This window comes from Amblyomma mixtum, chromosome 6, assembly GCF_055824585.1.
Source record: "Amblyomma mixtum isolate Tamu chromosome 6, ASM5582458v1, whole genome shotgun sequence".
Taxonomy (NCBI): Eukaryota; Metazoa; Arthropoda; class Arachnida; order Ixodida; family Ixodidae; genus Amblyomma; species Amblyomma mixtum.
This window is the reverse complement of record NC_143017.1, coordinates 122,978,643-123,003,144: the sequence shown is the minus strand read 5'-3', so window position 1 is coordinate 123,003,144 and position 24,502 is coordinate 122,978,643. Positions and strand designations below refer to the sequence as shown.

At 50.8% G+C, this 24,502-nt stretch overlaps 1 protein-coding gene across 1 annotated transcript; it reads left to right on the top strand.

Moving 5' to 3' along the window:
* The first annotated feature begins 2,002 nt into the window (after window positions 1-2,002).
* LOC149340260 (disintegrin and metalloproteinase domain-containing protein 10 homolog) lies at window positions 2,003-24,502 on the top strand. The gene is made up of 11 exons (XM_089551086.1): window positions 2,003-2,201; window positions 4,186-4,436; window positions 4,925-5,152; window positions 5,278-5,464; window positions 15,043-15,236; window positions 15,657-15,837; window positions 16,846-17,008; window positions 18,649-18,747; window positions 19,712-19,902; window positions 22,547-22,752; window positions 24,244-24,502. Exons 1-11 carry the CDS (start codon window positions 2,003-2,005, stop codon window positions 24,418-24,420), a joined length of 2,076 nt encoding a protein of 691 aa, XP_089407212.1. The 3' UTR covers window positions 24,421-24,502.

Genomic DNA, 24,502 nt, shown 5'->3' with positions numbered 1-24,502 from the left:
TTAAGTGACTCCTTTCGCCATGGAAGACGGAGAGGGGTGAAATGAGGGACGTGGGCGGGAGCATAACATGAACGGCGCTTTTTGAGCTGTTTTTCTGCTTCTATCGCAGGTTTCGTCAAGGACTTCTATGTTGCCGTCTTCGCTCTCTCATTTGCTTTCTTTATATTTCCAGGCGGGGACTTGCTGATTTACTTACTCCTCTTGAATAGTTTTTTTATTGGCTATTTTTCTCGAAAAGTTAGCGCCATAGTTTTGAGTCACGCAAGAGAAGCTCTCATTAAAACAACACGAGTGATAATTACAACACATAAAAGCACGAGGCCAAGAAATACTAAGAGTGTGTAAGGTATACCTCTACCCTATAAAATTGCGTGGAAAAAAGGAATGCCAAACAGAATACTTAAAGAGTGTAAGTACTCGTTTATTCCAACAGCACGTGTTCTCAATGACTTCGTGCTTCACTACGAGCCGCTCTCGTACGAACCTGTGCGGACGGCCAGCGGACGATCGAAGCGCTCTACTGCGCAACACCAATCCATGCGCCGCGTCCAGCTGGCATTCAGAGCCTACAGCAGGTGAGTATTAACAAAGCTTCTCCACTGCTTCCAGTATAGTTAGTTTGTGAGATATCGGGTTGGCAAAAATTACGAGGAACTTTAGCGGCTAAAGTGGTGAAAGGCGAAAGCCTTAGTGCTGCATTCTGCTACGCGATTGTTCACTTCACATTATGTTGGTGCATTAATTAACAGCCAATTAATGACACTTAATCTTTGCTTTTTGGAGTGGAACGCTACAGCGTGTTGTAGCGCTGCCAGGGAATCCACGGAACGCCACCACCCGTTCGGCGCGATGCGTTGCCCTTTGAACGCAACTCTTTTTGAGGAAAGGAAATGGCGCTGTAATTCTCTGTCATTTCGGTGGACACCTGAACCGCACCGTACAGGAAGGGAGGAAGCGGAGTGAAAGAAGAAAGAGAAAGAGTGGCCGTAATGAAGAAAATGAAAATTGTATTTAGGGAAAGGAAATTACGCAGTAACTGTTTCACATATCTCGGTGGAAACCAGTCGAAAATTGTATTTGAGGAAAGAAAATTGCGCAGTAACTGTCTCACATATTTCTGTGGACACCCGTCAAATTTCGCGCGCAGTGACGTCACGACCATTTCGACCAATCTGAAACGCGGACAAATTTGCTAACGTCTTGGTCACGACAGTATGAGCCATTAAAGGCTTTCGCGTTAAAACAGCGGAGAGACAGGGCGTATAAGAACATTTCAATGTAAAGAAATCACCCCTGCTTTGCTGTTCTCTGTGCTTCATTTCCAAGCTGTTTCTTCAATAGGAACTTCTCCAGTAGGTATAAAGAATTCCACAGTAAACTCCAATTCGTCTTTCATCTCGCCGTCTACCTGCGGAGGCAGTGGTTCCGATCAGTAGGAGAATTCAATTGCGAAAGTTTTAAAAATGGCGTACATGTTTGAACTGCATGAGTCACGCCGTTTAGCGCGAACGTCGATGAGAAAATGACTAATAATTTTTACCTGTTCATCTCATAAACTGGCTTGCTCTTACTACCAGAGCTTACTACTATCGCTCACCACATTGACTTTACTCGCCGCCCCAATTATCCCTCGTCAGAAATTAATGTTTTGTCAACGTATCTTAATGGGGATCGGTAATAGCTTAATCGCCTCGGAAACACTAACTACAATGTGACGCCGTGCAGCCTCCTTGATTTTAGTTGTCGGTTGAGTCCTTGCTTAAGCTAAGGTTAGGCTGCTACTTGTCTTTTCATAGAAAGGGACAAATTAGTGTTAATTGTGCGCAGGCCCTCTAACACAACCCCCGTGGCGTTTTACCATTGGACGTTTACCAGGTCGGTGCAATTTCAAGGTGCTATTTCCAAACACGTGTTATCACAGCTGTGATTGATGAACACCGGTCTGCATCAGTCCTGTCAGCCATATCCATGTTGTGAAGTGCTCCTAACCTTTCACCTAGATATGTCGCTGCCAGCTGCGATCCTGATCAAATGCAGGCAGAAGCACAAGTATGATGCGATGCATTTCGTGGTATTTTCCAGAGAGTTCAAGCTCCGCCTCTGGCAGGACCGGTCCGCTTTCTCCGAGGACTTTACACTTGAGGTGCAAACAAATTCAGTGCCTCCCAGCCTCGACCATCTCTATTCAGGCTACGTCACGGGTAAGTTTTGTTACTACCACGTGACATATGTTAGAATGGGCAAGAAAAACAAAGAATAAAAGTTACCAGCCCGCGCCGCCGGTTGGCACAACGGGCTACTACCCAACGACACTGGCTTGATTTGGCGAGATAAAAAGAAAAGAAATGAAAGCAGCAGTGCCCTGCCTGCATTGTTCTCATGAACTCAACAAGCTAGAAAGAAGATATCTTTGTCTTCCTTCAGACATGGCAGTTGCATGGCACACACCAGTGTGTGTGTGTTTCGCGCAACTGCCATGTCTGAAGTATTGAACCAACTAACCCGACAACACGTTCTACTTTCTCTTCCTTCTTTGAGCTCTTCGTTATAGTTCAGAAGCATAAAGAATGACAAGAAAGACAGACACTTCGCCGGCGCTAACCTGAAAATCAGCACGGTCAGGAAGGCCACGGCGCATTTTTCAAGAACTTGGGATCATGTTGTCTTGCATGAAAATAGGACTTCAACGCCTTCCGAGGTGCACTGGGCAGACTCCTCCTCAGTCACACCGTGGCGAGCAGTTCTTTTGGCGTCTTCTCCGTTTCCCTGTTGAACTTGGGGCCGAGGGCCAAAACCCATTGTTCGCCGGTCAGTGCCACATCCTCGGGAGTATATGTATACCTTGTTGTCAGGCTACCAGCGCCTCATGGGAGCGAGAGACCGAAGTTCCTTGAGTTGAACTGGCCAAAGGACTTGAGAGCTTCGGTCAGTCAGAAGAGGGTGGGATACTGAGAAGGTTGTCTCTCGGCGGCACTGGGGCTCAATGCGTTCTGGAATCGGGCGGCTAGGTCATTTCACTAGGGCCCTAAGCCTCATGTTTAGCATGGAAAGGAAGATGACGCGGCAGGAATTGCTGCCTATGATGCAACGTATGTCCCGCCACACCGCTTAGAAGGACTTCCCCAGTGCAAGTCAGAAGGCGCTGACCTACACCCTTCTACGAAATTAGATCATTTAAGTTTCCTGTAAATCCTCTTATTTCTTCCTAGACGAGCAATTTCTGCGACCTACCTGCTGACAAAAACGGAGCTAAGGTTTCCTTCCCAGTCCAGTATTTACCTTTAACGGGAACAAAAGATAGCACTGCCGTTTCTGAGGATACCCTAGTGTAGTGCTGGATGTATTCTTTGTTTCTCCAGTAGGTTTCGATCTACATGTAATAACCAAGAAATAAGCACATGTACGAACAACTAACCTGGCCTTTTTTTTTTGTTGCCGTCTTTTCTGCCTTACATAACTACGACCATGAGCGTGCCACGCCGACTAGCTCAAAGTTAATTGTTTTCACCTGGTACGCGATGACTACTGAGAATATATTCAGCAGTACATTACGTCAGTCTTGATAATCTTTTTGTAATAACGCCAGTATTTTACCCCTTTTGCGTGCAGGTTAATTTACGCTTTCGGAACCGTTCACGGAGTGCGCCACGTTCATATAAAATCCACTTTATACATATAAGGAGCATAGTTGTACAATGCAGGTGATTCGACGCAGAGGGTTCCAGTACACCGTACATTATTGTGCTACAGTCGCAAGGAAGTCTCACTGCTTCTTTGTATGAGGCAAAAACTCGGGAGATGTCTTCTAACTCCTGTGTGCATAATATCAAATTAATCAGTTTTCTGATCCATGAATACGCAATAAAAATTTAATTCGCCAACACAGTTTTTCCGCCCTTAATAAATAATTTCTATCGCGTACATAAAGAGTTCCAGAGACAATTGAGTGCAGAGTGTGCCAAAGGCTTTCACAAATAGCCAGCGGCTTTCAAGTTGGCATCATCCCATTCAGCTTCACCAGCATTTTGCCAGTTTGAAGTGGTAACAATGACAGGTGGAGTGACACAGGATGCGCAGCGCCTGACATCAGTTCGCAGGTGTATAGTGGCTCCGTTCATACGTTTAGCTCTTGCAAGACCACCTCAGCTGACGAGTTTCAAGAGCTGGTTCCCCGCCTTTCCCCAGGGGAGCCGGAAAGTCGCGTCGTTGGGTCCATCATAGGCGGCGTTTTTAGCGGAAGCATCTCGCTGCCCCGCGAGGGAGAAGAATTCTACGTGGAGCACGCGGGCCGATTCTTCCCACATTCGGTGCCCTTCCACTCGCTCATCTACTCGGCACGCGACGTCAGCTTCGCCGGTGGACGCTGCGGGCTTTACGGGGCCACCAAGGATGCCCTGGACCGGATACGGCACCGCTACAGGTCGCATCAATTCCAGGTATGGCGAACTGCCACAGCTGACGTAATAACTCAGATATTCGGTAGATAACGATGTCGACAAGTGGACAATGTTAATGTTGGCCGCACGGATTGCTTAACCATTATGACAATTAACATAAGCGGATAATGTACCACATAAGTTGTCGCTGTAAAATACTGCTATAAGGAAAGTACAAACCTTTAAAAAAATGACTCCTTCTGTGTCGCCATATTGCTCACTATAGCTCTTCACCATTCCTCATCCGCGTCAACCAATATTCACTTTCAAAGGTAGACATTTCTAATAGGCTTAACTATCTCCTTTAACTCACACAGCCTCACAAGCAACTGCGGCGGAAGCGGTCTGCGCTGAATGTCCACCTGGAGACTACGTCAACTACCGGGAGCATCGAAAGAAACGCCGTGGCGCATGATTCCAACATACAGGGCAGAAACGGGACCCTCCCAGCGCCGCGCCAACGGCATGTCTTCACTGCACCCCCGCAGCCGCAGAAGACGCTGGTTCAGCGTGTGTGCAACTTGGAGATCACCATCGACCACACGCTGTTCGAGGCCGTGGCTTCGTGGCAGGCAGGTGACCACGACAAGATGCTGAGAACCCGCCAGGATCTGATCAGCATGGTGTCGAAGCACGTGAACGCCGTCTCAGACATCTTCGGCAGCACAAACTTCAACGGCATCACTGACATCAGATTCGAGGTGCAGCGACTCGTGGTGAGAGCTGCTGCGGATCGCTAGAAAAGGAATACCAATTGAAATTACAGTTTTCTGGGAGGCTTTAGGGTATGTTTCAGGTTTAAATGCACCTGGTTTATGTCCCTTGGATGACTCCGTTGCAGATCAACAGCTCCAGCGCCTGCGAAGGAGCGTCGGCGCTGGCAAACCCCTTCTGTGAGGACAACCTGGACGCTCCGCACGCGCTGTTCGAGCTGTCCAAGATAAACCATGACGGATTCTGCGCTTCGTATCTGTGGACCCACCGGGAGTTTCCCGGAGGAACGCTGGGCCTCGCCTACCTGGCTGACGGTGAGTAATTGGCCCGCTGCTGTACTTAGCAAGTATGCTGATGTGATCTTTAATGTACTGGTGATCAACATAAACCTTCTATCAAGTTCTTGTTACCGTATTAAGGCGGAAGCCTTTAATGTCTCATCGTTGTAAGCAGCAGTTGTCGACAGAAAATGTCACGCTTTTAAATTGGTGGAAACGGTCATGACGTCACAGTGCGCGAATTTCAAACGGGGCCAATTGCACTTTGGCTAGTAACCATACAACCAATTGAAGGGATCGTATAGTGATGCTCCAAGTAAGTGGGACTGAGGTTAGTTAATTGCTTAATTACCCAATTAGCCTAATTAACTTCTCTAGTCAGGTCATATAAATAAATAAAACCTAGTAAGAAATCGGTCGAGCTCGGGAATCGAACCCCGGTCTTCGAAGTGCGAGACGACCATGCTATCCACTCCGCCATGCCAGCTCGATGGTTTGGAATGAACAAAGGCGCGTCTAGTGAATACGGTGTCTTCGCTCACTCTCATCCTCCTCCTTTCCCTTCCGGCGATGTTTAGGTGTCCACCGAAATATGAGAGCAAGATACATTTCCTTTCCTCAAAAACCAATTTACCGACGAGCGAGGCGTAGAACCGAATGGGCGATGGCGTTCTATGGACTCCTTGGCAGCGTTGCAAGACGCTGTCGCGTTCCACACTTAGGGGCGAAGCTTAACATCTTAACCACACATCAGTGACCACACTTTAGGTCAAAAAAGTGCCCCCCTGAATTTGGACGGGTGTCCACCGAGATGTGTGAGACAGTTACTGCGTAATTTCCTTTCCTCAAATACAATTTTCACTTTCTTCATTACGGCTCCTCTTTATCTATCTTCTTTCACTCCCACCTCCCTTCCTCTACGGTGTGGTTCAGGTGTCCACCGAGATGACAGAGAATTACTGCGCTATTTCCTTTCCTCAAAAAGCGTTGCGTTCAAAGGGCAAGGCATCGCGCCGAACGGGTGGTGGCGTTCCGTGGACTCCCTGGCAGCGCTACAACGCGCTGTCGCGTTCCACTCCTAAAGGGGAAGGTTAAGCGTCATTAATTAGCAGTTAATTAGCATTCAGGCATTAATCAGTAATTAACAATTAATTAGTGATTTGCCATCACTTAGTAATTAGTACTCAAATATATGTGACGTCACCAGTGCCACAGAAACAGCGAAGGTGGTGCGGAAAACGCTTCCGCCTCTACCCACTTTAGACAGTCAAAGTGCCCCCTGAATTTATTTACTCGCATATAGGTCGTCTTTTTTTTCAGAAATGTTGCCCATAATTAGTTATCGACCTATATTCGTGACCAAAGAACCTCGACCTATATTAGTGACCAAAGAGAGAAAAGGTAGCGAGCTAATGGAGTTCTGTTGTCACGCCCGCCGTTTCAAGCAGCGCCGGCTACACTGGTACTATACTTTGTATAGTCGCAGTAAATACACATAAATATTGTCACGACCAGAGGAGCCGTGAAGGTAGACGTCGGGAAGAACCCAAGACCGGGAGCCTTCTTTTAATTATGGAGCCAGCTTCCACACACAGACAGAACAGCGCGCCACGAGAGCCCACCGCCGCTTCGTCGTCGTCTTCGACTCAGCGCGGAGGCCGCGCGGCGCGTTGAGCGCGTGGTACGAAACAGCGTGAACACAGCGCTCAGTCACGCGAAAAATACGGCTTTAAGCGCACTACATGCACGATTTCAGGCCGTTGACGCTGAGGGCCGGTGACCACAGTTCCATGGGGGACAACTTCGTAGTTGACGCTGTTCAGGCGGCGCAGGACTCTGTACGGGCCAAAATACCTATTTAAAAGCTTTTCGCACAATCCCTTGCGGCGCACTGGTGTCCACACCCACACGTGGTCGCCCGGCTCGTAGTGCACGTCCCTGTGCCGAAGGTTATAGTGTCGGGCATTGGCGGATTGCTGGTCCTCTATGTGCAAGCGGGCCAGCTGACGGGCCTGCTCTGCTTGCTCCACGAAGTGGCCAGCTTCAGGGGGAAGCTCTGCGTCGCCGTACGGCAGCATGGCGTCTAGCATCATGCGGACCTCTCTGCCATACACGAGACGGAACGGGGTGAACTGGGTGGTTTCCTGCGTCGCGGTATTATATGCGAAGGTGACGTACGGCAAGACCTCATCCCAGGTTTTGTGTTCAACGTCGACGTACATCGAGATCATGTCCGCCAATGTTTTGTTGAGCCGTTCCGTTAGACCATTGGTTTGGGGATGATACGCTGTTGTTAGTCGATGAGCAGTATGGCTAAGCTCTAAGATGTCACGTAGGAGTCGGGCTGTAAACGCCTTGCCTCGGTCAGTAATGATGGCCGATGGGGCGGCGATGGGGCGCCGTGTCTAAGCACGATGTCTTGCATAAAGAAGTGGGCAACTTCGGCGGCAGTACCTCGCGCAAGGGCCTTCGTTTCGGCGTAGCGGGTCAAGTAGTCTGTGGCGACTACGATCCACTTGTGGCCGGAAGACGAGAGAGGAAATGGCCCCAGAAGGTCCATGCCGACTTTGTCGAATGGTATTTGTGGCGGCTCGATGCACTGAAGCAGTCCAGGAGGCTTGAGCGCGGGTTTTTTTCGCCGCTGGCATTGCCGGCATGTCCGGACATAATGCTTGACACGTTAGGTTGGGCCAGTAATAGTTCTGCCGGATTCGGGATAAGGTGCGGGTAACTCCAAGGTGGCCGGAAGTCGGTTCTTCATGGCAGGCAAGGAGGACTTCATCCCGCAGATCAGACGGTATGACGAGCAGGTAAGTTGTCGGACTTGAAGTAGAGTTCTTTTTATAAAGCACCCCTCTCCGCAGGCAGAACGACGATAGTCCACGAGCTAGGTATCGTGGTATTTCAGGGCACCCACCTTCGAGATGTTCGATGAGCAGAGAGAGAGAGAGAGAAACAACTTTATTGCCATAGATTGGCGGGATTTAGGGCAGGTGGGCTTGGTGTGGCCCCCAGGTGGCGGCGACTTCCTGGGCCCACGAAATGAGTGCCAGTTGGATGCTCTTGTCTGGCCTTCTGAGGAGTTGGTTCCATCCGTCTTCGGAGGGAGCTGGCAGTAAGGTTCGAGGGGGCGGATTTCCCGCGCAACCCCAGAGGATGTGAGCCTGGGTGGCGATTTCTCCCTGGTAACAATTTTGGCAGACGGGGTCGTATTCCCCGTCTGTGATGAGTGAAAGTCTAGAATGGCTAAGGATGGAGTGTGTCTGCAACCTGCGGAGCAAGGTGGCTTGCGCTCGATTCAAGTCGGGGTGTGGAGGCGGGAACTGGCGTCTCATCTCTCTGAAGAGGTTGGTAATTTCGGCAAAGGTCTGGGGAGCCTCGGCAAGAGCGTCTGGGTCCGTGGGGCCGGCTGCCCGGTTGGTTAGTCCTCGGGCTAGTCGGTCGACCCCTTCGTTTCCAGAGTTTCCCGCGTGGGCGGGTACCCAGACCAGATTGATCTTATGGTCGGGAGTGCAGCCGCGAAGGATGCGTGCAGCGGGGTGGCAGATAAAACCTGCCGAGTAATTTTGTATCGCTCTTTTGGAGTCGCTGAGGACTGTGCGCGTACGTGGGTCAGCGATGGCCAGCGCGATGGCGGTTTCTTCTGCCGCTGTCGGAGAGTGAGCTACTACTGTGGCGGCGGTGACGATAGTAGATTGTGGCGTGGTTGCACAAGCCACGTATGTGTTTGCACTTTGCCGTGCAGCATCTACGTATATTGCGTGTTCGTCGGCAAGGTATGTGGCATCTAGTGCTTGGGCTTTCAGCTGACGGCGCGTATCATGGCGGCCAGGTAGCATGTTTTTGGGGATTGGTTTTATAACTAGACGGCTATAGACCCCTATCGGAATGGGCGTCGTGGGGTGGACGTCGCCTATGGGGTTGATGTTGAGACGGTCAAGTATGAGCCGCCCGTGTTTAGTGCGTGAGAGGCGGTGGATTCGGGCGGTCTTGTGTGCCTCTATGAGTTCTGTGAGCGTGTTGTAGATGCCGAGTTGGAGGAGGTGCTGTGTGCTGGCGTACTGAGGTAGCCCCAGTGCCGCTTTGTACGCTGAACGTATAATGCTGTTCACAGCTTCCTCGTCCTTCCGGCGGAGGTGATAGTAGGGGTAAGAGTAGACTATCCTGCTAATGAGGAAAGCTTTCGTGAGCCGACAGAGGTCATCCTCCTTCATACCTCTCCGGCGGGTGCTGATGCGGCGGATAAGGCCGTTGATCTGATTGGCTGTGGTGCGGAGGCGCTGAATGGCCTCCGAGTTTTGCGTGTTGTTCTGTATTAACATACCCAGAACGCGGATGGTGCGGACCGGAGGTATGGGATGGGTGTCGACTTGAAGCACAATAGATTCTTGCGGGTCGGGTACGGGCAGGCGAGCTCGTCTGTCCCTGTGTTCGATGAGCAGACGGAGCTCGGCGTCGGCACGCTGTCTGGAAACGAGCTCAGATGTGCTGACCGCTCCAAGGAAGCTATCATCGTCGGTGGTGTATTGCGGAGGAGGTTTGACGGGAGCGCGTGACAAGGTATCAGCGTCGGTGTGTTTCCGGCCTGACTTGTAGGTGACGGTGAAATCGAATTCCTGCAGGCGTAATGCCCAACGTGCTAGGCGGCCGCAAGGGTCCTTAAATTTTTCAGCCAGCACAGCGAGTGGTGGTCGGTGACGATACGAAATGGTCTGCCATAGAGGTATGGGCGGAACTTGGCGGCGGCCCAGACTACCGCTAAACATTCTTTTTCCGTGGTAGAGTAGTTCAACTCAGCACGCGACAGTGCGCGGCTGGCGTAGGCAATTACTTTGTCGACACCGTTTTGCCGCTGAACTAGAACGGCGCCAAGACCGACGTTGCTCGCATCCGTGTGCACCTCCGTATCGGCATCTTCGTCGAAATGTGCCAGGATGGGCGGTGATTGGAGTAGGCGTCGTAACTCGTCGAAGGCAGTCTGTTGTTCGTTGCCCCAGGAAAATGGCGTGTCATCACGGGTTAGGAGCGTCAGAGGGCTGGCGAGCTGGGCGAAGTTTCTAATGAAGCGGCGATAATAGAAGCACAGGCCCATAAAACGTCGGACTGCTTTTTTGTGGGAGGGGACCGGAAAGGCAGCAACGGCAGCAAGCTTCTCTGGGTCAGCGCGGATTCCGTCAGCACTAATGACGTGCCCGAGGAACTTCAATTCGGTGAACCCAAAGTGGCATTTTTCTGGTTTGAGGGAGAGGTTGGCGGATCGAATGGCTTTGAGGACAGTCCTGAGGCGGTGCAGATGTTCCGTGAACGTGGCGGGAAAAATGATGACATCGTCAAGATAAACAAGACAGGTCTGCCACTTCAAACCGGTGAGAACGGTGTCCATCATTCTTTGGAACGTGGCAGGAGCACAGCAGAGCCCGAATGGGAGGACGCGAAATTCATACAGCCCGTCCGGTGTAATGAAGGCGGTTTTCTCACGGTCCCTCTCATCAACTTCTATCTGCCAATAACCACTTCTGAGGTCGACCGAAGAGAAGTACTTGGCTTGACGAAGTCGGTCGAGGGAGTCGTCGATACGCGGGAGCGGGTACACGTCTTTCTTGGTCACACTGTTCAGCTTCCTGTAGTCGACGCAGAACCGTAGTGTCCCGTCTTTCTTTTTCACGAGGACGACAGGAGACGACCACGGACTGCTTGACGGTTGGATGACGCCGTCTGTGAGCATCTCTTCGACCTGTGTTTGAATAACATCTCGCTCACGAGGGGACACACGATAGGGCTGCTGATGGATGGGTCGGGCTCCTTCATGCGTGATAATGCGGTGTTTAACTATCGATGTTTGGCGCACTTTGGACGACGACGTGAAACACGCACCAAACTCCCGCAAGAGGTCCTGGAGTTGCCTCTTTTCAGTGGGTGGAAGGCCAGGATTTATGTCTACGCTGGTGACCGCTTCGGCGTCAGCTCCAGGTGTGTCCTCCGCACAAGCAAAGCATTCGGCCACTTCCTGAGCATGGTCGACGTAAGCGATGGCTGTGCCACGGAACAGATGTCGATGTTCATTGCAGAAGTTGGTGACACGACCTCTGTACAACCGTCATGAAAGGATCCAAGGCCCCGTGCCACCGAAACCCCCTTAGTCAGTACGAGGGAGACATTAGGCTCGACAACCCGGAGTCCCCTATGTGGCTCGTCGCAGGTAACTCTCGTGAGAATGCTGGCACGTGGTGGCACCGTAACGTTATCGTCGGCGACTCGCAGGGCGGACCGAGAACCCTGGTGCGCAGGTTCTTCTGTGGCCATTGCGGTAGAAAACGTCACCAAGCGGTTCGGAAGGTCTATGATCGCACCGTGCTCGCGAAGAAAGTCGATGCCAAGGATGACATCGCGAGCACATTCGCGGAGAACGAGAAAAGTGGCAACGAATGTGCAGCCTCGAACCGTAACCCGGGCCGCACACATGCCGAGTGGTGCGACAAGATGTCCGCCTGCCGTGCGTATGTCGGGACCGTCCCAGGGTGTCGTCACTTTTTTCAGGGCCGTCGCAAGCCGTCCGCTAAGGATAGAGTAATCTGCGCCCGTATCAACCAACGCGCTGACCTCCTTTGTGTCGACGAGAACAGGGATATCCAAGGAGACCCTGCCTTCAGCACGGCCCGTCGATGGCTGTTGCGGCGGAACCTGGTCGGTGACTGGGGTTGCGCTGTCGGAGCGATTCAAGCGGCGCGTTGGGGGAAACTCTTCGGCGATGCGGCGTTCGGCGTCGGGGCGATTGGGTCGGTGCGGCGGCGGAAGCGGGTCGGCGATTGGGGTTGCGGCATCGCGGCGATACGAAAGGCGCGTCGGGGAAAACTGTGCAGCGATGCGGCGTGCGCCGTCGGGGCGATTCAGTTGCTGCGGCGGTGGAAGCTTTGCGTCGGAACGGCGTTCGGCGGCCTCGCCTCCAAAGGCCGCCGGAGCTAGTTTTCCCGACGAGGGCTGGAGGAACCACGTTGTCTTGAGGCGAAACGGGACCCAGAGGGCGAAGACCGGCGTGGAGAGGGCGATCGCGACTCGCGGCGCGGAGGAGATGAACTACGCTGGCGGGTGACACACTCGGCGATGTCTTGAGGGCGCTCTCCAGGGCGTGGACGGGGGCTGTCGACAGAAAAACCGCGTAGTCCCATTTCGCGATAGGGGCACCGCCGGTAGAGATGGCCGGCCTCACCACAGTGGTAGCAGAGCGGGCGTTGATCCGGAGTGCGCCAGAGGTCAGTCTTCCGCGGTGCCTGGCGCCGATCCGCCCAGTAAGGAGTCGGCTGGGCAGAGTGCACCGCGACCAATGGTGCGGTGTAAGGCGAAGGCCCAGAAGATGGGGCCGCGCGGCGCACGACGTCCGCGTACGTGACTGGCTGGACAGGAGTCGGATACGGCGCGGGATCGTATGGGGTCGGTTGCGGCGCCGGCACAGCTGCAGCGTCTTGTGCCCTGAGTGCCTGTCGGACTTCCTCGCGGATGACGCTGGTGACGGAATCGACGCGAGGGGCAAAGGTGGCTTGAAGGTGCTGCAGCTCCTCGCGGACCACGGAACGGATGAGCTCGCGAAGGGAGTCCGGATTCGTCCTGGGATCATGGTCGAACCGGTCCAACGTTGATAGAGTCGACGTTTGGCGCAGTTGCCGGTCGTACTGACGGGATCTTTGCTGCAGCAATTTCTCCATGTGCACGGCCTCGGCCAGGAACTCCGCGACGGTGTTGGGCGGGTTCCGCACGAGGCCGGAAAAGAGCTGTTCTTTTACGCCGCGCATCAGGTGCCGCAGCTTTTTTTCTTCAGGCATGGCTGGATCGGCGCGATGGCAAAGACGCTTCACATCCTCGACGTACATGGCAACACCCTCATTGGGAAGCTGAATTCGAGAGTACAGTGCTCGCTCTGCGCTCTCCCGGCGGTCGCTGTTGGCGTACGTACTCAGGAGCTGACGTCGAAAGTCCGGCCACGTAGAGAAAGTAGTCTCATGGTTTTCGAGCCACGTTCGTGCAGAGTCTTCAATGCTGAAGTAAACGTTACGCAGCTTTGTAGCGTCGTCCCAGCAGTTAAAGGTCGCGACCCGTTCGTAGTGAGCCAACCAGTCTTCGGCATCCTCAAACAGGTCGCCGTGAAAGGGCTTAGGCGTGCGTGGAGTCTGAAGGGTGAGATAGGTGGGGCTGGCTGCAGGGACAGTCGTAGGCAGGGCGGGCAGTGGCGTCGCCATGAGTGGAGTGGTAGTTGAAGGCGCGCTGACAATAGGAAGGGCCTCGGGGGACAGGCCGCGGATCCTCCGGCTGGCACGATGGACAGGGGTGGTCACAAGAGGCGGACGCGTCGAGTCGTCCTCAGGAGTAGGGAGCATCGGCTGCACCTCCACCAGTGTCACGACCAGAGGAGCCGTGAAGGTAGACGTCGGGAAGAACCCAAGACCGGGAGCCTTCTTTTAATTATGGAGCCAGCTTCCACACACAGACAGAACAGCGCGCCACGAGAGCCCACCGCCGCTTCGTCGTCGTCTTCGACTCAGCGCGGAGGCCGCCCGGCGCGTTGGGCGCGTGGCAATATAAAGGAAAAATTAGTGTTCGCAAGTCTAATAAAAATGTTAGGAACTACCGTATAAACGCCTGTAAGGGCCCGCGCCCGTGTAAGGTCTGCTTCCCGTTTTCCCGAAGGAAATGTTTAAAAAAAATAAATCCTTGTAAGCGCCGCGCCTGAACATTCCATGACTCAGGCGAGAATACCCTTCTAAATGCACGCGCCGTGTCCTCCGCGATCAGCTCCGGCTGCGAGCAACGGTACGCTTGATCGCGGAGCGCTTGGTCGCGGAGGCCACGTGGGCGCGCAGGAGCTTTCAAGTGCCGTCCATGGATGGCGCCCGAAGTCGCAGTCTTCATCATCATCATTCGGGTGCACACAGCAATACGCTGTGTGCACCCGCATTGCTCTTTCGCTCACTTTTGTGGTCTTATCGTGGTAGACAGCTTAGAAAGCAGTATATTTTGGCGTTTAAATAGCTATCAAAGCCAGTGTATTATAGTTTATAGAGAGGTCGTGATCAAAACTAAAACTCTGGCATGCATGCCGAAGCTGTAGTCGCTCATAACACATATAATAAAAATGAAAAATTTGCGTGCGTCAAAATCTAGCAAAAGTGCTAGTTCAATGGGTCGACTTATATGGGTCGACTATTATTCCAATAATTTTTTTAGGGGTCGGCCTATTATCATGATCGACCAATATGCGAGTAAATACGGTATAAGTAACTTATTTTGGGGGCAAAAAGGCAGGCAGATATTTCATCCCTACACGCTGCTCTATTGCAATCTTTAGTGAAACCGTTCCACCTTATTTGTGAGTCGTTCAGAAACAACTGGATGCCTAGAATTGTTTTGCTATTCCTTAGCTTAAACACTGCCTCAGGAAAGAGATCTTACTGTAGATGCCTTAAAGTCTGTCTTCTTTTACCAGTCTTCATATACGTATCCGGTGCATTCGCTTCTCCTAAGAAACGTTTAGGGTGCACATACTAGAACATTCTTGTCGCACTGACTCTCGATGCGGCAATGTTGTCGCCCGAACAATCAGTCGGACCATTCTTTTGGGGCAGAATTTGCGGGCGGCATCTGCGAGCGGTTCCAGCCCAGTACGGCCGTCCTCGTGGACAGCTTTACCAGCGGCTACTTCGGGAGGCTCAGCTTTAACACTGGCGTGGTCACGTTCCTGCGCAAGAACATGCGCGTGCCGCAGCGGGTCTCCGAGATCACTTTCGCCCACGAGCTCGGACACAACTTCGGCGCGATGGTAGGTCCCAGCACCTGTGCTGATCATGGTATTACTGTTAATAGAGTAATCCAATACTCCTCTTGTTTATAGAAACCCACATTAACCACCTGTCCAATGAGGCTTCGGGCGGACGGGCAGTCTTTTCCGACATGAGAGACCTAACGCGGACGCATTAATAACGATTATCAGCTTTATCCTGCCATCATCGTATTAGTTCCAAATCTCGATCGCTTCCAAATCACATATACATCGGTGGATTCAGCCAAAGAGAATCCTGGCGTTTGTTCTTCATGACGTAACGCTTGGCTCAACAACACTGCGTGTGTTCTTTGCATCGTTGCCATAAAGACGAAAAGAAGGATCACGATGTTCACATTACAAAAGTGCGAACATAGTGCTATTCAAAATGAAGGCTATTAGCGCATCTCTTCGGTGCAGCACGACGACCTTCCGGAGTGCGTTCCCGAAGGAACCGGCGGCAACTACATCATGTTCGCCAGTGCCACACGCGGAACCAAGCCGAACAACCGGCGCTTCTCCGTGTGCAGTGTGCGCAGCATCTCGGCTGTCTTGATGCAGATGTTCTCCAACAAAGGCTCCCGACCGAACTGCCTCCAGGGTGAGGTTCGAAGTCATAAAAATGACGATCCTGGCGTTCTTTTGCGTGATGCAAGTTGTTTAAGCACAGGAAAGGCACAAGTAGCTGCCGCATTGTTCCTGATCACCCGAACACCACCACAAGGGAAAGGAAGAGCGAAAACCTGAAACAAGGCAGACAGACAGGATTGTAGGGTCCCGGAGGCGTTTAACCTGCACTCCCATCGCACAGCTGGTCGGGCGTTTTTGCATTTCACTTAAATCAAAATACATCCAAGGCTATCACGTACTCTGCAGCCGAATGCCAGGAACAAAGTGCTTTGTGGCAGTGGGATGCACCGACAAGTAGATCGAACCATCCAGTAGGTCAACAAATGACGTGGATAGGACACCAAGCACTCTTTCTTCTCTCTCCGGAAGACTGAATGATTCCTTTGTCACCACTACTACCCCGGATTTTCTACTTTGGCTTAAAAAAATTTGCTATCACTTTATCCTCGTGCTCGCAAGCGAAATCGAGCGTGCATAATTATTAATATCATTACCCGTACGTTTGTTCACAGCGCCATATCCACATAAGCAACTATTCCGTTCCTTAGTCCTCCTTACCCCTTCATGTGATGCAGTGACAGAACAAACGTCCTGCCTCCTCAGCCATAAAATAACTGTTAACTTTTTGTCCTTAAACGTTAAAACTGCGGAGTAGCCTACAGAAGATCGCTGCGTCACTGTAATTCCCGCATACTTAATAACGAAACGAATTCGGCCACCAGATAAATTCATTTAGGAGCTCTTTACCATGTCATTAACGAAACCTGCAAATACTTCCTGTTGAAGACATCAGTGTTGGCTTTCTGTGCTAATAGTAAGTAATGTGGAATTGCCACGCGGGTGCTTTACATGAATCAAACTAAGGAATTTTTTTCTCGGCACAGCCCACGGGACATGATCATGGAGATTATAATAAGATGAGTTGAGGTGGAGTGACGAGGACACGAAAACTATCTCAACCAATGGCTTCTGTCCGCAGAACCCCGGGGCCCGTTCTGCGGCAATTCCATTCGCGAGGAGAACGAGGAGTGCGACTGCGGCTGGGAGCCTCAGGACTGCGGCGTCGACACGTGCTGCTACGCGCGTCACCACGGCGAGGTCGACCGCAAACCGTGCACGCTGAAGCCGGGCGCTGTTTGCAGGTGTGCATGCACTTGTTCCTCCTTGAAACTCAGATTCTTTAGACTTCAAATCACAATAAAGATGCGCCCAACACTGTCTGCACCCGTAGCCATAGGCTAGTCATGGGTACTAAAAATTTAAATATATTCACACAGACACTCTATCAAATACGCAATTCGAGCCTGGGACAGCGAGTAGAGAGATTTGTGCATGTATATAAATGTTAAAATGAAAAATATCCCAAGGAACAATTCCATAATATTAGGAAACATCGTAAATCGGATGCACATATTCGGTTGAGGAAGCTTAACTAACAATATGCAAGTGCCGAAGGAATGCCATTGGTCTAGGAACATTTTGAGCATAATTTACTTCGTGTGGAAGAGTGTTTGTTTCATAGTTAGCACCCAAAAGCAAGCTGTCGAAGGCTAAGCCTGAAATCACTTCCTTTAACATGTTCATACTGAACAAGCATAGGTTAAAACACAAAGAATTATTTGATTGGCCGCAACGTTCGACACGTTGCATCTATTTTTACTTGTTGCTCGGCTCCACGGGCGCTGTGATGCCTAATCAGTATTGTGGTCGTGCTTTCGTGTTCCTGAAAATTTGTTACGATGAAAATAAAGGCGCAACAACTGAGTCACTCCCGGCGAACATTCCAAGCACGACATGGGTGAAAGGCTGAAGAAGTGAGAACGAGGCTCCACGCTGAAGGGCTCCGATTTTATTTCCACCACTTCGGATCTCTCAACGTTTGCTCAACCTTACCTGTTCCAGATCCTGTGTTCACTAACCTGCTCCAGAACCAGTTCCCGACAGAAGGGCACAATTTGCACACTTTCTCACTTCAGCAAAGAAGAGCTTAGAAGAAATCTGGGTTGTCATTTCGGGAGGCTATCCGTACTCTCACCGTTCAAACCGCACAATCCGCAGCGCTTTGCCTGTGACGAAATAAAGAACTCGGATCAAGACTAGGATCCTTATTATTGCTTTATTACAGCGAAGCTGCAGTTAATGACTTCTGCAAATTAATGAAGATGTTTTATTGTTACTTATTAGCCTTGCTCAAACTGAAGTACTAAAGCTCTTTTCACAGTGGGATTTTGACGTCGGCTAACTGCATCTGCTTCGGCAGACTTCCGGACCGTGGCGGCGCCGCTGGTGCCCTTGTGCGCAAGTGGCGCCCGTGTACGTAGCAACGCCATACACACTAAAAAGTGTAGGTGGCGCTGGCTCGAGCCCCACCCCAAGAAGACGAATTTAGCACGAGGATCGTGCAGGGGCTTGTCACGTGATGGGCTGCGGCTAGACACATGTTCAGCCTTCAAACGAGTCATTAAACGCTGCATCGTAAAAGAAAAGCGAAATACCTTGAAATTACACACAGATTCAACGAACGACTTCAGCCGCCGCAGTAGCTCAGTGGTAATGCTGCTCGGCTGCTGACTCGAAAGACGCGGCTTAGATCCCGGCCTCGGTGGTCACATTTCGATGGAGCCGAAATATTGCGCGATGTTGGTGAGTGTTAAATAATCACAGGTGGTCGAAATTAACCGGAGCCCTCCACTGCTGCGTTCCTCACAGCCTGAGTTTCTTCGGGAAGCTAAACCCCATAAAACCAAATCCAACTCAGTCAACGACTTCCTCTGATTCGCAGTCCTAGCAATGGCGCCTGCTGCAGCTCACAGTGCCGATTTCACAACACGACGATGGTCTGCAGACAAGAAGACGACTGCATCCACGAAGCTTTCTGCGAGTATCCTTCGAAGCCTTGCACTCACTAGCTCTTAGCAAGACCCACTCGATCGACTATCCAGGAAAATTCCAGGCAGCCAACCGTATGCCCTTTTATTACGTCAGTGGTAGCCCCCCCCCCCCCCCCTCCCACACACACACCGCCCCCTTTGTGTAACACTCCGAGTGGGCATCGGGGTTAAGGAACTTTTTCGACAACCCTACTACCACGGAGTGCGCCGGGTTCCAACCCTTGATACAATGGGCGCAAGGTTTTTCCGTCTTTCGGGATAAATGCCTCAAAAATGGGCGTTTGACCACCCCCCCCCCTTCCCCCCACTCCCCCTCCTTTTTTCGTATAGACGAAAAAAAGAGCTAAATGGGCTTTAACCGCAAAAGACGGGTTTCTGTCCCTCAAAGGTCGATTATTCGTCAAGGGAGAGAGGTGTTTAAAAACCGTGGCGATGGCCCATCGGCTTGAGCACCCACCTCGAACGCAGAAGGGGCTGGGTTCGATTCCAGTGGCCACGGAGTACTTACCGCGTACCAACGAAAGTTTTCGTTGTGTGGATGACCTGGAGAAAATTTATTTGCACGCAGACAAGCAAGCCAATCACCTCACATATCTGCGCGTGTGTGGGTACAGCATATATCTGCTGGTAACATTACAGGGCGGCTGTATTGCAAGGCAGCAGAAATTTTTTTTTTCTGCCAGCATTGTGCATCCCCTTAACTTTTCTAGCCAAAAGTACATATTTCTGCGCCTGTCGCATCGCATGCTCACTACTCAATGATTATTGAAATTTTTCTTAGGTAGCATTGTGCATCCCCTTAACTTTTCTAGCCAAAAGTACATATTTCTGCGCCTGTCGCATCGCATGCTCACTACTCAATGATTATTGAAATTTTTCTTAGGTAGCTCTTAGTAGGTAGTAGGTAACTCTTTCTACAGCGCTGTCACCGACCAGCCTTGACCTCTGGTCTAGCGGCAACAGCGGCGAATGCCCCTCGTCGGACTGGAAGCCGGACGGAACGTTGTGCAATAGCGCCACCCAGCTGTGCGAGAGCGGCGAGTGCAGTCAGTCGGTGTGCCGCCTGTACAACCTCCAGGAGTGCTACCTCACCGCAGCGCACCTGAGCATGGAGGACATGTGCCTCATCGCCTGCAGGGAAGACGGTGGGTGCACGCTGGCGCCGCCACTGTTTCACTCACGCCATGCGCTACAAAAGCTCCCATGCAAATCCTGAGCTTTGCGTAGTGAAAACATAGCCTTCGAGGGATATCTGGAAATCATGCTTGCACGTTAACAACCGCGAACTTCTGCTTAGAAATATTTTTTTTGAATAAAAGAAGAGTATTTTTTACACTTAGTAGTGTGCATATTGGGCAACCGAGATTCGAATTCACTACTTTGCCTAGCAGTGGCCCACCCAAGAAGGTAAGGACCACAACATGCGACCCATTCGGCCGACTAGGGCTCCTCCTGTATGGACAGTTATGAGGAGCAGACAGCATGCAACCCATTCACGGTACCAGCTTCCGAAGTAAAACTCGCAGGGCTGTTAACACTTGTCGAGCCAATTTCGGTGATAACTTTGGTGGCATGAAGTGCTGTATCTTCTCGATCAAGATGGCTTGCCTCAATGTCGACGCAGGTATATTTTGTTCTTGGTATTTGCGGAATTTCCTCTTGCTGCTCGTTTGGGGCCAGCGCTGTGAGCGCGTTTATCGTCTATTCCACAAGCCGTTCTTTGTTCTGACCTCCCGCCACCGCGAAGCGTGTCCAGGACGACGCTTTCTCTCGGCCGCATTCATTGCGGCCTGATGTTGGCACTGGCTTTTTTTTTGTGTGTGTCGGCATCGGCTCCACGACGAGCTAAATCTCTGCAGACTCTGGGGCGCTTCCGCTCGAAGTCTCGTCCTCGCCGCAAAATTTGTGCGCCCACATAGGCGGGTACGTGTGTGACGTCCGAAGCAATTAAGGGTTCCCTGCCGTGGCAAACCCCAAGGAAAACCTCGTGCTCAAAAACACTCTACCATTTCCAAAGCACACCCAAGAGCGCCTCCTCTCCATGCAATAGACTACACAGATTCGCAACCTCGCGCGCAGGTTCGGAATACATAGGTTTGAATCCGGCCGCGGCGGCCACGTTTCGATCGAGGTGAAACGAGAAAGGCGTCCGTGGGCTGTGCAATATCGGTGTACGTTAAAGATCACCAAGTGGTCGAAATTTTTCGGCGGCCCTCCAATGTGGCGCCTCTTTCTTCTTTCAATACCTCCTCCACCCCTTCCCTCACGGCGCAGTTGAGGTGTCCACCGAGAAGTCAGACAGTTGCTGTACTACTTCCTTCCCTCGAAAACCAACCAAAGAACCGACCAACCGGAAACCGTAGGTACAGCTGTCGTTATAAAAAAAAAATATGGGCCTAGAGTTTCGTAGTGAACCACGTGGCAAGACAGAAAGAGACACCACGACTGCGCTCAAACCGCCTTCCTTTCCTTCCGCACGTATATTACACGCGCCCATAATCGCCTAGGGACAGGTCAGGTCATATAATAATAAAAAAATTCAGAGGGTGGCTACCACCGTGTAATGCGAGATTCAGCGACAGCTGTTGAAGTATTTATATTTTTCGATATGTTGATGTAGAAAGCTTGAGATCAACTTCATATCTTTATTGTTCTAGAGCGCTCTTTTTAGTTTTGCACGCGCACTCTCTTTTACACTAGCTCTCAACTTCTAGTCCAGGGCTCTAGGCTCGCAGCGCCGGCTCTGACCCTATCCTCGGGTGGCCCATTTCGCAGCACCTAGTGCAGATGAACCTTGCTACACTCCTCCGTTCTCGTAATACTCTCTCTTCTCCTTCCAGGGTAGCTACCCGCTGTGTAACTCCCGTGGTAACCCCCTCCAGTTAGCCATTCCTATGCTCTCGGCATACCGTGCTCGTTCCAAGGTAGCCCTTCCCTCCTCTTTCCAGAAAAACTAACCTCCGGGTGCGTCCCGTCACAACAACTCACCGGCTGCGCCTTCTTACGCTCTCACCATATCATCCTCCCACGGTAACCTTCCTCTGGTTGAGGATTCGTCCCCTCTCGCGATGCCCTCGTCCTGTAACAGCAACCATTCCGGTGGTAAGCATCCACCGGTTAAGGATGCCTCCATTCACATCGTACCCTCCTCCATCCATGGTAACCACCCTCCGAGAGGTTCCCAAGGCAACGCAGCTACCGAGTGCGCCGACGACTACTAGACCGTACTAATATTACGACGACGCGAAACCCAGGAACGGACTCTTAATAGCTGTCTCTGTAAAAAGAGAAAATAATAAAGGAGAAACTTTGACTAAATGTTTTGATGGTTACGTTAAGTCGCGCGAATGTTCACAGTGCGAATTTAGGGTTTTATTCAAAGTTTTCGGTATGCAGAAAGGAAACAGCCCCAAGGTCTCTCCACTCCACGAATTTTTGTGTAACAGAAAACCCATCGCCGTGCAGTACGTTTTGTAGCTGTTAAGCACCCAGCGCACTTGGGCGAGCCAGGCTTATCATAGACCGACTCTCTTTTTTTTCTGGCACCGGCTGAGTCAAGCTGGTCGTGTGTTTTCTGTGTCTGGTTTAAGGCGAGTAGGACTCGTCTAAAGTGTTTTTGATGTTTTTCGACACAATGCTGCACGGGTACGAAATGACCATTTTGGTACTATTTTCGCGAAAAAAAAAATGTCCGTTAGGGTATTAAGAAGATTAGCTTAATTCCGTAGCTTATTCCACATTATTTAGCCGCATACTAAGGAAACACCTCTCCTTTTACGCACGCTGCAGAGCCCGGAAGCGAGTGCAAGGAAGCCTGCGCGTTCGACCATATGAAGGACTTCTGTGGCCGACGCATGCAGCCCGGTGCCCCATGCTACAACCTGCTGGGCTACTGCGATGTCTTCCAGAGGTGCCGTCTCACTGACGCCGAGGGCATCCTCTTCAGGCTGCAGCGGCTGGTGTTCGGCGGAAAGGGGGCCACCAGTGCCATCGTGGTGAGGATCGTTTCGCCCTACAGCAGGCATTGAAGTTACGAACTACTTAAAGCGAAAAACCATGCACGGTTCCAACTTTGTCCCACTAGGAGGCTGCTCGGGAATTTCAGGTGCCTACTCCTGATGAACATTGCGAGTGCGTACTTCTGTCCTGTTGGTTGTCATCAGTGACCAATGGCAGCGTTTCGTTGATCCTCCTTAGCCACATACGTGGCGGAAATTTAGTGAGTCTCCCCAAAATTTTTTCAAACTTAGCCCACAGTGACTTACACTATAGGTGATGAAAACTGCAGCGTGAAAGCTGCAAAGTATACACCAGAGTATACAAACGCGGTGTCGCAAATGTTTCCAAGTGGAACAAAAAGTTAACGCAAGATAGCAGTCAGTTGAAATATTAACGGCACGAAAGAAAATTATCGAGGGATACGCAGCGACTTCACAATCAGCGAATATTTTTGACACAAGCACTATTCTCCGTGAGTAGCATGGTTTCTAAAGATGACTGACATATTTCCGTCGTCAAATCTATAAAACTGTTTGACATCTGATAAGTTACCGCTTACAGACCGCAATAGCAAGGCCCTTATATAGAAAGTATATATTGGTGAGCATACAGGTTTTGTTTTCGCTTCGTCACGACGCTTTCGAATCACACTACGTCATTCGTTTTGCAAACTACGTACTCTCCGTCCACCCAAGTTCCCAATTATTTAACGGCTTCAGCATCTTAATAACTGCGCCAGGCTTCGGTGCCCATATGAAATCAGGATTTATGAACATCACTATTTTCTTCATAACAACTACAAATTATGAGGCATAACTATCTCCACAATTTAAATACTTTTCGAGACACTGCTGACTATAATAGCAATGAGCTATGGAACTACACTGCAAAAATGTCAAAGTTTTTGTGCGATTTGTTTACCTATGCGTTATAATGTATTTTCCTTATGCTTGTACAAATGGTGGTTGTATTTTTAATTTTATTTTATTTGAAATATTGAAGCTTTGCTACTTCAGTGCATACTCGTTACCTCTTTGTTTTAGTCTTCTTTAATGTATTTTATACAAGGCTTATGTGCTGGAACATTCATGTTTGTACTTATGACTTGTCACGCATACTGTACCGCATACGCACCGTGCCTTGTAGTAGTTTCCTGGACACAGTCGAGCTGACCCAGCAGCTTTTATCCAGTGAAGCCGCGGAAATATCCATGTAAATAAATCGGAATTGCTTTGAATGATGATTTGATTATCGTTAACGCGTTTACTATTCTTTGCCGTCTAACTTTTTATTAGTACAATATTGTTACCTTCGTACATCTTGTTCTTGCGCTGTGCATAAGAAATTTGTCTTAATATGCATAGCCTTTTTTCTACGAGAGCCTAAAGGAACACTGCATGTTTCCGTGGAAAATAAAATAATGTGATTTTATTTGAATTGAGAGCTGAAAAGAGTATCACAAAACTATACCGCGCGCTTCCTTGCAGCGGTACTGGTACGTGACGCTGGCGGCGGTCGTCTTCGGCGGTGCTGCGACGCTGATGTTCGTACGCGCCTGCGCTGTGTACACGCCGAGCACCAACCCGCACATGCGGCCGGAAATGAGCTTGGGGGAGAGTGCGCGTCACCCCATGTCCTTCATCAAGGAGATGACGTCCCTGTGATTGAATGCGCTGGCTTCGGAGAGCCTGCCCTTTGTCACCTCCCACATCCTGGGCGTGGCACTGAAAAACTTTGTAGTGTGCC

Coding starts and splice junctions, on each gene's coding strand:
- LOC149340260 (XM_089551086.1), top strand. CDS start 2,003: ATGTCGCTGCCAGCTGCGATCCTGATCAAATGCAGGCAGAAGCACAAG. Junction 19,903..22,546: donor CATCGCCTGCAGGGAAGACG/GTGGGTGCACGC, acceptor CGCACGCTGCAG/AGCCCGGAAGCGAGTGCAAG. Junction 22,753..24,243: donor GGGCCACCAGTGCCATCGTG/GTGAGGATCGTT, acceptor GCTTCCTTGCAG/CGGTACTGGTACGTGACGCT.